General features: G+C 42.4%; 1 protein-coding gene across 2 annotated transcripts in view; it reads right to left on the bottom strand.

Moving 5' to 3' along the window:
* Nucleotides 1-2,596: 2,596 nt before the first annotated feature.
* Nucleotides 2,597-12,702, bottom strand: part of PDGFRA (platelet derived growth factor receptor alpha) — a 48,022-nt gene continuing 37,916 nt past the window's right edge. For both annotated transcript variants that reach the window (XM_052641806.1, XM_052641808.1), the window contains exons 22-23: nucleotides 12,036-12,277; nucleotides 2,597-5,514 (exon numbers count right to left, since the gene is read on the bottom strand). In XM_052641806.1, the coding sequence (XP_052497766.1) occupies nucleotides 5,367-5,514; nucleotides 12,036-12,277 (390 nt within the window). In that variant the 3' untranslated portion in view covers nucleotides 2,597-5,366. The remainder of the gene's footprint in view (nucleotides 5,515-12,035; nucleotides 12,278-12,702) is intronic.

Genomic DNA, 12,702 nt, shown 5'->3' with positions numbered 1-12,702 from the left:
GGGCACGAATGCTATTTATGTAACTGGGTGGAACAAATGTTGTAATCTGCTAATTAAAGCCACATACATATTTTCACATATATTTTAATGATGAGGGCAAAAAATTGTTATAAACACAGGACATTAATTTTGCTGTAACGGTGGTTGGACTTAATCCTTATATGTATTTGGAGTCAGAGATAATGAAGCATTTCTATTGCCTTGTTATCCCAGGGAAAATTGCCTAGTTTATGATGGCTTCAGATATTCTAAGCCATTTTCCTGAGCTGTATTTTATGAAGCACATAGCTATTAAAATCATAATGTCCATTATTAGAACTGTAGTACAGCCTGAAAGAAACTTTTATATAAATGCACAGAAGAATTTTATAGGCCAGCTTAGTTTACCACTTGTCTTTTGAAACATTTCAAGAAGCAAAGCAACCTACTTCTGAATACTGACATTTCTTGGTAACTGTTTCTTTTCCACGGTTCATTGCCAACAACACTGGAATTAGTATATTTGGAATTCTTAATCCCAGTGTTCTCATTACTGAGTTGTATGATTTTTAGAAATCACATGGTTTCCTCGGCTACAAGCCTTTCCTGCCTCAAAGCACTACTGTAAGATTCAACATAAGTAGAGGTAACAAGGATCTCTGAAAAGTTTTAAAACTTCCCGACAGTAAAAGTCATTTTTATTATCATGACTGTATGAAGTAGACAGAACTGCCTGCATTAAATTGAGAGGTAGAATTATACATTGAAAAGGAGAACAAAAAGCTCTCTGGGCAGGCTTGGAGCACTGATTTGATGCTAGATTAGTCAGCTATTGTTTAATCAGCGGAATTATTGTTCCCGACGATCTGTTTCCCTCCTGGGGCTGAAACCAGAGGCTGAGCCAACACCTAACCTGCAGCCAAGCTCCGTTCAGCTTTAACTCCAAGGAGGTGGGCTTTAGTCTGCAGGCTACCTGAATGTGGGCAATAAGGACTTGTTTTGGAATAAGAAGTATATTACAATTATTAACAATATAATCAATTTCCATTATCCATGAGTTGAAAATACGGTGAGTTGTATCTTTTTTTAATCCCTAAAGTCTTTTGTTTCCATGTGGTTCAGAATACAAAACCCACATCTTCCCACACGTATCACATCACAGCGAGCCATGTGAGGCAGAGGAAACCCGAGCAAACTGCAGGTAACCAGTAAAGCAGGTGATTCACATGCAGACATTCAAGAATTTATTGTGACAATCATATGAAGCCTTGGGCTCAACGTCAATTTATTTCTGCAATCTTTAGCACAGCCATTTGTTTTCAGGAATCTATTCTACGAAACATTACTGTATGTCCACAAGGATGTATGTGCAAGGATGTCTGTGAAGTCATTTAAATAGCAAAGGATTAGAAACTATAAATCTACCTACAGAAAATGATTGCATAAATTGTGGTATATGTACACCATGGGATACTATGCAGTTGATAAAGAATGAGGGAGGCCTATCTATATATACTTCTGATAGAGCTCTCTAAAAGATGGCACTTAAAGAAAAAACACTGGGACTTCCCTGGTGGTCCAGTGGGTAAGACTCTGAGCTCCCAATGGAGGGGGGCCCAGGTTTGATCCCTGGTCAAGGAACTAGATCCCATACTTGCAACTAAGAAGTTCACATGCCACAGCTAAGATCCAGTGTAGCCAAAATAAATAAATATTTTAAAAACGAATAAACACGACGGACTCTGGTGATAAAGATGCATCAGTGTAGGTTCATCAATCGTCACAAAGGTGCCACTCTGTTGGGGAGGATAACGGTGGGGGAAGCTAAGTTAAGCATGTGTGGGGGGAGAGGGTATGAAGGAAATCTGTACTCCTGCTCAATTTTGCTGTGAATTTTAAAATACTGTTTTTAAAAATGAAATATATTTAAAAAAAAAAAAGAAAGAAAAAGAATAAAGCACATTACAAAGTATTATGTAAAGTACAAGCCCATTTAGGTAAAATATAAAGCAGATGGGCACATGTGTATGTATATAAGCAGATGCACAAAAAGGGAACTGAAAGGATAAAAGAAGACACACAAAAATATCATTCTGCCTCTGAGAAATGGGGAAGGGACAGGGAAGTAGATGTAGTCAAAAAAGACTTTAACCTTTTATTTTATGCACATCTACAGTGTTTGAATGGTGTCTAGAGTCAATGTAGTCCTGTATCCCATGTACAGGCAAAAATGCACAAAATGCTACTATAACAAACAAAAGACAAGGTCAAAGATGAGCCAGTGTCAGTCAACTTTAAGTTAAACACTGGGTCTGAGAGCTAACTCAAATAATGTTTACTTTTCCACTAATTTCACTAAAACCATAATACAGAGTCCTACTGGGACGTCACTGAGAAAGTAAATTAAATAGGATTGCTTTCATTTATACTGTTAAACTAAAGACAAAAAGGCTAAAACCTTAGCATAACTTTAAATTATATAATCTCATTTATTGAAATATAAAGATCTTCATTTACATGTTTTAAAACAAAAACAATGAACAGGGGCATCTGTAATACAATTGTATTGGTAGACCCTTCCTACCGAGTTAGTTCTTGAACATTCACCACACCACTGTTTTGGGAACGTTTAGGTATTTTTCTCTTTATTATTTCTAAAATATAAATTTTGGACATTCAAAAGTGCAACAGTTAATGTGCCTGTGGGGAATATCACAGTTAAAAAAATATAAACAAAGGCAGTGATACAGCTTGTCATAAATGTTTTGGCAGTATTCTCCAAGTCTATATAGAAATACATATATACATATTGATGTATAACATCACTTTATCTCACGTCCCTCTTCACAAAAATAGGACCATTTTGTACAGATTGGCAGACCACATTTTAAGGACATCATCAATCATTTTTTTAAAAAATCACAAATTGTGTTTCTCAGTCCAACTTTGATTGTCTTCATAAAAATAGAAAGCAGGAAGGGTTGTCAAATTTTCATCTGGGGTCTTTGCAGGAGGCCAAAAAGGAAACAAATCTGTGATACACTGAAAACATTACTTAAGAGAAAAAAATGCTGCCATATAAAAACTAAGGTGAAAGCATTCATTAGGACTAGAACCTGCTGGTCTGAGAATTTTCATCCAGCCCCATGATATCATGCAAGATTCAAAGGACATCAAAATGCAAAGCACCAATAAAAGGAGGCTGTATGAGGAAGAGGGAAAGGGAGTGATCAGCAGAGTGCTTGAGCTGTGATTCTAGAAACACAAATGTATTTCAAGTCTAAGTGGCTCTACAGAACCTCATCAGGTTTTCTTTTAATCGGCCAATCTGGCTCAGTCTTCACGCTTACCATGAAAAAGGTGGGGCTTGCGTTGAGATTACACCAGTAGGTAGTCAAGTACCTTGTTATTGCTTCTACATCTCCCAAAGCATCACCTGCCAGGAGCACACACAGTGATTGCAGTAATCACAGTCCATGTTTCATTCATAGGGTGTCAGCAATTAAGTGGTATTGCAAAGAATGCCGATGAACCCACGATGACCAGTTTGACAGTTTGGATGGATGTGACAATTTGTCCTCCCATCTAACCCCAATATATCAGTAAAACTTAAAAAAAACAATATTCACTAAAATATTGACTTGATCATACAGAGACTTGGTACACTGAATCGCATCATTTTTGTATATGCCTTTTGAGGGGAAGCTGGCGGGGAGAGAGCTCAGTTCCCCCTAAGCAGGGAGAAGATCTGCCAAACCAAGATTTGGCTTGCTCAGTCTCAGCAAGGATTGGAAAGTAAAATTAAGGGTAGCAATTACTAGATATAAGGCATTAAATGTCACTGACCCAAAGCCAAAGATTTAAATAGTAGGCTTCTTCTATGGTTGATCTCTAGCCCAGTTCCTAATTTCAGATTATTTCTTCCCATGGCAACTTCCTGTCATCTATGCTGGTGTTCCCCAGATCTGGCTGATCAGAACAGCCAGGATGTTTATAAAAACACAGGTCTCTGCTCCCCTAGAACTGATAATTCAGAATCTCTGGGATGGGGATGTAGAATCTGGTAATTCTGGTTGCCAGTTACATATGGTGACCAAGGGTCCGGGCTAAGGCACACAGCACCTTCACTGAACAATGCCTTTACTGTCTCAGACTTTCAAACTATTTCTCCTGAGGGTAAGAGACAAAGGAAGGGAGCTCCAGTTCAGGGCATCCTTCTGAATTTTTCCTGAAAAATTCACAAAATTAAAAATATATACATGTGTTGAGATGCACCAGAATTATCACAAGGCATGAACAAACCTCTGCAAATCCAGTCTTTTTGCTGATAAATACCTTTTCCACTGGGCAATAACATGAGAAGTCATGTTAGGCAAAGACTCCTGCCTTAATATTGAGGACCTTTAGGATCTAGGGGTTTTATTTATTTATTTCAAATCTCATTACTTTAAGGGGCAGTTAATTGTTTTTAGTACAATGGATTAGGAAACCTACTCAGTACAGTTAAAAACTCTGACTTCCTGGAAGACACTACTTTTGTTTTCTATGTTCAACTAAATTTCATCCACTAAAGCTATAACCATATTTTACAGAGAAAACGTTATTTAATAGAATGTCAAAAACTGTCAGACTTGTCACCTATTTAGTAAGGATTTTTTTAAAATTGTGCTTTTTCTGTAGGGAAAACATGTTACATATCACACATTTAGAATTACTGAGAACAGTAGTATTATTATAAACGTAGATTACAATATGAGTTGTTGGGCTTATAAATGACCCAAATCTAATAAACAAAGTTGGTTAATTATCCTTTATCTCCTCAACACTAAAAAAAAAAAAGCAAAATGCTATAGTACCAGTACCTTTTAAGGTTCAAAAGTGGTTTCGCATGTACTTCACAAGAAAGTTCAACAGCAGCTGATACCAGGTTTCAAGCAGGAAGTACATGGATGGACTGAGTGGTCTCTCCAGAAGTCCAGAGAAGTTAATACAAATCAAAACACATCCTTGGTTAGAGTTATTTACATAATTACAATGCTGGAGTTTTGTTGCAGTAAAAGTTGTGTCCGTTGGAATCTCACCAATGCCCTTGAAACACAAAGTCCATCTTCCCTGGCCCGTGATTTCCTTGTCCATCTACCTATAAAACTTCACACACCAATGAGATGCTACTGAAACACTGCCAGAGGCAACGCCAAAAAAGTTCATTTCAAAATATCCCAATCATTCATCTTTAGAAGGCTCCCAGAGGCCATTGGCTGGGAACTTCTCTTTATACACCATCCAAGTCCTTCTCTCAAACTTTGCATTGCAATAAAGTGGTTTTCTTAAAAGGATCCAAGGTGGGTCCAGGAGTGGAAGTCCTGCCCCCTCCCCGAATCTGCCAGTTACAGGAAGCTGTCCTCCACCAGATCCGAGGAGTCTATGCCAATGTCGTCCATCATGTCGATGTCCTCGATGGTCTCATCCTCTCTCTTGATGAAGGTAGAACTGCTGGAACCTGTCTCAATGGCACTCTCTTCAGAGGTCTGTGAGCTAGAAGAGGGAAAGAACAGGAAAAATCACGATCAGACCAACTAGAATACAGTGGTGTTTCCAAGGTGGCCTCCCAAAGGCAAAGGAGCTCTTCCTGTGACATCCTTTGGCTTTCAAATCCAGGCTGCTCAGCCAGGCATGATTCTTCCACCAAGCCAGAAGCAGCCCCGACCACTGCAGTCGGCCACATGGTCATTTCAACTTCCCTTCTCTTCTGCCAAATCTTCCAGAGTTGCTAACAAGCTGTGACCATTTCTACTCTCCCTACTCAACTCCAGTGGAAGAGAAAACAAGCAGTGCCTGATCAAAAGGCCTGGGGAAGAAAAAGCAGAGGGATGAAATCTGGGGCAAAGTTCAGCTAAGTCAGTCACTTACTAGCCCTGCAACCTCCTGAACGTCCAAACTGTGATCTCAGGATCTCACCCCATGACCCAGGAATGTCCTCCTTATACATCCAATCCCCTTGAGTCTTGGAAGTCCAGGTGAAGGCTCTTTACTTACTAGAGGAGCATCTGAGAGGGGAGTTTTAGAGTCAGAAAGCATGAGTCGGACACGACTTAGCAACTGAATGCACGCACACACACATATGCAACCCAATGGACTGCAGCCCACCAGGCTCCTCTGTCCATGGGATCTCCCAGTCAAGAACACTGGAGCGGATTGCCATTTCTTTCTCCAGGAGATCTTCCCGACTCGAGAACTGAACCCGGGGGCTTCCCTGGTGGTCCAGTGGTTGAGAAACTGCCTTGCAAGCCAGGAGACACTGGTTCGATCCCTGGTCCAGGAGGATCCCATATGCCATGGGGCAGCTGAGCCCGTGTGCCTCAACTACCAAAGCCCGAGAACCCTAGAGCCCGTGCTCCACCACAAGGAGAGGCCACTGCAGTGAGAAGCCTGTGCACCGCAACCAGAGAGTGGCCCCGCTCCCTGCAACTGGAGAAAGCCTGCACGCAGCAGTGAAGACTCAGCACAGCCATAAAAAAATATTAAAAAACTGAACCCGCATTTTTTATGTCTCCTGCATTGCAGGTGGATTCTTTACCATTGAGCCACTGAGGAAGCCCACATGTATGTATACATATCATATATATGTAAGGCAAATGTGATAAAATGTTAACAACAGCTAAATCTAAGTGATAGGTGTAATCTTTCGATTTTTCTGGATATTTAAAATTTTTCACAAACACTTTTAGAAAATATTCTTTAGGGCCTCCAGATTGTCACTGTCACCTGGCGCCTTGCCTTCTCTGAACTCTTACTATCTTATCGGTCTCCTGCCTTGTATTGCTAAATTTTTCTGTATCTCTTTTAGCTTCAAGTGGGCTTTCCTGGTGGCTCAGGAGGTAAAGAATCTGCCTGCAATTCAGGAGACCTGGGTTCAATCCCTGGGTCAGGAAGATACCTTAGAGAAAGGAATGGCAAGTCACTCCAGTATTCTTGCCTGGAAAATCCCATGAACAGAGGAACCTGGCAGGCTGCAGTCCATGGGGTCACAAAGAGTCGGACACAACTGAGCAACTAGCACGTTCACTTAGCTCTAGCAGATTTTCAGCTGCTAACAGGCAGGACTGTGGCTTCCCCTCCCCATGGTGGGGCTATAAGCACCGCACTCCACACGTTACAAAAGCCCTACCACCGGCTGGGCAGCCACACCACAGGATGGAGTCTCCCACATGCACACCAAACTGGGGCTCTCGACCCTTTCCACTGTTCCCTGGCCGACAGGCCAGGCTGGACCCTCATTCTCTCCACCCTCCTTTTCACATCAGTTTCCAACCAGAGGACTAAGACTGGCCAATAGAAGCCCGCAGGAAACGGCCTGCTGCCCTCTACCCCCGGGCCCCTGTGGCCCAGAGAGTTCTTAGAACCGACGGCGCTGCTGGACTGAGGATCCCTTCACAAACCCCCACACGGGCCCTTCCTCAAGACTGAGCTCTTGGTCAGTTCCCTGTCTGTACTTTATCCTCCCCACCCCCACTCCCACCTTGGTTCTAGAACCTCACTGTGAACCCCAGTCCACTTGGCTGGTCTTAATAACTATCCAGTCCTGGCAGGAAGCCAGACCCAGTTCCTGGGACCTCAGCCGGTGGCTGGAGTGTGGGCACAGTCTTCTTCTGAGACTGAGCACCACACCATCCTTGCTGCTCACCGGGCTTCAGGGTGGTCCTGATGCTGATGACTGTGTTTATTTCTGATTCCTGAGTCGCAGTATCCACCTTGTAGGGCCTGGCTCCTGATAGGCTCTGACCTAGCACCCCCAAGTCCTCTGAAGCAAGGCCCTGTCTTCCTCAGGCTCTCACCATCCAAGGCCAAGCCTCCTGTGCCTGGGGAAGGACTTCCACAAGACCACCATGCTCACTCCTGCCTGCCTACACAGAGAGCATCTCAGCTTTTACGGGTTGAATTGTATCCTGCCAAATTCCTATGCTGAAGTCCCAACCCTCAAATGTGACCATATGTGGAGACAAAGCCTTTATGGAGATTCTTAAGTGAAGTCATAAGGATGGGACCCTAGCTCAGTAGGATTGGTGTCTTAAGAAGAGGAAAAGATGCCAGAGATGCACACACAGGAAAAGCTCGTGTGAAGACAGTGATAAGGTGGCCATGTGCAAGCCGAGGAGAGAGGCTTCAGGAGAAACCAAACTTGCCAACACCTTCATTTTGAAATTCTAGCCTCCGCGAGTGGGAGGAATAAATTCCTGTTGTTCAAGCCCCTTCCTCTGTGGCGCTGTGTTATGGCAGCCCAAGCTAAGACATTCCCCATCTCAGCCCACTTGTCAGGACTGGTCTCACTGACCTAGTACAGTCATTCGGGACATTGTGTGATTCAAAGAAGACCAATAGGAATAGGTGCTAAATTCTGAAGTCCAGCTTTGTGCAACCCCCCAGGACAGTTCCTGGCATCTTTCTAATGTTATTTATTCCAATGCAATTTTCTAACTTTGTTTAGAAGCAGAACCCTTTTTTATAGTCGAACTATTCAGATTCCTCAAACTCAGTGTAACCAAACAGATGACAGATCTGGGGTAAAGTGCTCCAAGACCCTCCTTTCTATCCCCATGAAATTCTACAAAAACTACCCAAAGTTTGGAAAAGCACTGCTTGCTAAAGGAATACAAACACATTTAAAAATTGTTCTGCGCAGAGGATAAATAGAAAGGTAAGTCTGACAGGCGACTTCCCCCCATCTCCAAATCTCATGTGTGAAAAACAAAAATAATTTTATACTTTTAAAATTACCTGGTGCATACAAATAAACAAGGTTGTCTATATCTTACATCTAAATTGGTTAAGAAACCACAATTATAAGCTTCCAAAATAATAATGCTATGTGCTTCTGCCTAAATATTTATATGTAGTCAACTGAATGTGGAAGAGACACAAATATCCTGAATGAAGAAGGGAATAGAGAGAAAAAGAGATACTCATAAGCAACTTGGACCTTGATCCAAGGGCCACTATCACCACCTTCTCCTGCCTCTGTCCATGGGTTACGGAAACAGAGAAAGGAATCAGAGCGTGGCCCCTCCATCTGGACCATGTGAACCAATGGTTCTGGTCGTGGCTGTGCATTAGTGTCACTTGGGTAATGAATTAATAGGTCTAGGTACAATCACCAATGGCTGCTATTGTCACAAAAGAGAGACAACCATATAGTATGTACCTCCTGTACACAGCATCACCTTTGCAGGACACTTGGCAAAAATCTACTCAGTCAGATCAAGCCTCTAGACTACTACCAAATTATAACAAATATAGGAGACAAAAGCATATGATAAAACACACACAGTAAAGCAAGCAGAAAAATTCTGAATGTGGGAGTGGGAACTCTACAGGCAAATGCTCTGGTTTTTACACAAATAATATTCAAGGGGGCAAAAAGAAGCAGGATGAATGTATAGCTCTATCAATCAATGGCAATGTGTTGTGTGACTCTTATCTGGGTCTTGAATAAGGACAAAGCAAATGTAAAACAATATTTGTGAGAATCAAGGGAATTTGAACACAGACTGAATATCTGATGCTCTTCACTATTTACTGTCAATTGGGGGGCGGGGGTGAAATTATGGTACTGGAGCTGTTTCTAATAACTATGCTACTGCTACTGCTATGTCACTTCCATCGTGTCCAACTCTGTGCGACCCCATAGACGGCAGCCCACCAGGCTCCCCCGTCCCTGGGATTCTCCAGGCAAGAACACTGGAGTGGGTTGCCATTTCCTTCTCCAATGCATGAGAGTGAAAAGTGAAAGGGAAGCCGCTCAGTCGTGTCTGACTCTTAGCGACCCCATGGACTGCAGCCCACCAGGCTCCTCCATCCATGGGATTCTCCAGGCAAGAGTACTGGAGTGGGGTGCCATTGCCTTCTCCATCTAATAACTATAGTTATTTTTAAAAAACAGAGCCCTTATTTTTTTGAGATATATGCTGAAATATTACGGATGGAACGATACGACGTCTAGGATCTGCTTTAAAACAATCTAGAGGGAAGCGATGGAGTAGTTATGGCTATACAAGTTACACAAGCAGACTGGTCATGAGTTCAAAAATGTTGAAGTTGAGTGATGGGCACTTGACAGTTCACGATTTTACTTGAATCATGCATGTTAGAAATCTTCCATAATACAAAGTTAGACAGGAAAAAAACACAAATCAGCCAGAGAGTACTTGGGCCTCACTGAGATTACAATATGTTGGTCCAGGCGAGGATTGTATAGCAGTACTTTTCAAATCTCCCCAGGTGGTGCCAGTATGCAACTAGGATTAAGAACCACTGACATAGCATCAGATAGCCCAGTACAACCAGTCTCTCAACTTGTTCCTCAGTTCCAGTGACTTATTAAGAAACCAGCAAGAGAGGCTTATATGACTTCAATAATCACAACTGCTGTGTCAATTTGATCAAATTGGAAGCATGTTCCTCCCTGTCCTACACCTCCACCAGCTTAAGGGGGCAAATATAGGCAGACATTGGTCTTAACAATATTTTTTTGGATCTGTCTCCTCAGCCAAGAGCAAGAAAAACAAAAATTAAAAAATGGGACTTGATCAAACTAAAAACCTTTTGCATAGCAAGGGAAACCATCAATAACATAAAAAGGCAACCTACTGAATGAAAGGAGATATTTGCAAAAAATATGTCTGATGAGGGATTAATAACCAAAATAAATAAAGAACCATACAATTCAACATCAAAAACACAGTACAATTAAAAAATAGACACAGGACCTGAATAGGGATCTTTTCAAAGGCATACAGATGACCAACAAGCACACGAAAAGATGGTCCACGTCACTAATCATCAGAGAAACGCACATCCAAACCACGAGCTCTCGCCTCATGCCTGTCAGAATGGCTATCATCAAAAAGACAAAAAATAATAAGTGTGGCAAGGATATGGGAAAAAGAGAACCCTAGTACATTGTTGGTAGGAACGTAAATTAATGCAGCCACTATGGAAAACATCATGGAGGTTCCTCAAAAAATTAAAAACAGAACTATCATGTGTGTGCTAAGTCACTCCAGTCGTGTCTGACTCCGCAACCCTATGGACTGTAGCCCCCCCAGGCTCCTCTGTCCATGGGACTCTCCAGGCAAGAATACTGGAGTGGGTTGCCATGCCCTCCTCCAGGGGATCTTCCTGACCCAGGGATCGAACCCATGTCTCTTATGTCTCCTGCATTGGCAGGTGGACTCTTTACCACTAGCGCCACCAGGGAAGCCCCCCATAACTACTATATAGTCCAGCAATTCCACTTCTGGGTATTTATCCAAAGAAAATGAAAACACTAATTCAGAAAGACATGCACGTCAATGTTCCTAAGAGCTTTACTTATGATAGCCATGATATGAAAGTAAGCTAAGTGCCCATCAACAGATGAACGGATAAAGAAGATACAGTACATTTATATACACACAATGAAACATGACTCAGCCATAAGAGTGAAATCTTGCCATATGCAGCAAAACAAATAGACCTGGGAGGTACTTTGCTTAGTGAAATAAATCAGACAGAGACAAATACCATATATTTTCACTTGTATACAGAATCTAAAAAACAGAACAAATTTAACAGAAGTAGACTCACCGATACAGGGAACAAACTGGAGGTTACCAGAGGGGAGAGGGGTGGAGGGAGGGGACAAAGTAGGTGAAAAGGATTAGGAGGTACAAACTACCAGTTATAAAATAAATAAGTCACAGGGATAAAATGTACAGCACAGGGAATATAGTCAATATTTATAGTAACTGCATATAGCATATAATCTATTAAAATATTGAATCACTATGTTGTACACCTGGCACGAATAAATATTATAAGTCAACTACACTTGAGTAAATTTAAAAGAACAAAAAAATTTTCAAGAATCATCTGGGAAGCATTTTCAAAACTCACAGACCCCTTGGGGTTCTGCCACTGGCTCCCCCAAAATAGACTGACCAGACCACTGGGAGGGCCTCACGGGGGCAACGGCTCCTTCCCTTCGGGTGTCGGTGGAAGCTGGCATTGGGAGCTCCTACCTGTGTCTGTTCCTCTTGCCCAGGTCCTCCTCCTCAGGAACAGGATCGATGTCGGGCAGAGGGATGATGTAGCCGCTATCTGCACTCAGCCTCTGCTCGTCGAGGCCACCCTCCCAGTCCTTCAGCTTGTCTTCTTCATTTTTGTAGGTGACGCCAATGTAGGCGTTGTCGGAGTCCACGCGCATGCGTGCCACAGCAGGGTGGTCACTCTTCAGAAAGTCCAGGTGGATCTTTTCATAGCTCTGCAAACATTGATTTCACACAGTTACTCAAAGGTTATTGACAGAACTGCCAAAAAGAATGCAGACGCTCAGAACTTACTATTGTTTAACTGTCTGTGTTTCCAAACAACCTCACAGATGTGGGGTTTGGACCACTGAAGGAGAATCAGATGTCAACTGTCCCCAGAGATGTGGAACGTGAAGAAAGGGCCACCACTGGCAGAGATCTCCTGCTGGTAGGTCTTGAGATACCAAGAACCCATTCTGCAAGTCAGTAGCTACTACTGTGTCCCCATACACATTCCCTTCTCTGGAATTAGCATCGAGCCTTCTGGTCCCCATCAGATAGTCTCTCTGGGGCTTTGATGGGTTCCTATAAGAGGTGACTAGGGCTTCCCCTGGGAGCAACATACCTGAAACTTTCTTGATCCCTATACACTGGAGAA

Source organism: Budorcas taxicolor, chromosome 6, assembly GCF_023091745.1.
Source record: "Budorcas taxicolor isolate Tak-1 chromosome 6, Takin1.1, whole genome shotgun sequence".
In the NCBI taxonomy this organism is placed as follows: Eukaryota; Metazoa; Chordata; class Mammalia; order Artiodactyla; family Bovidae; genus Budorcas; species Budorcas taxicolor.
Note: the sequence above shows the minus strand (reverse complement) of the source record. Positions and strands in the feature narration are given on the sequence as shown.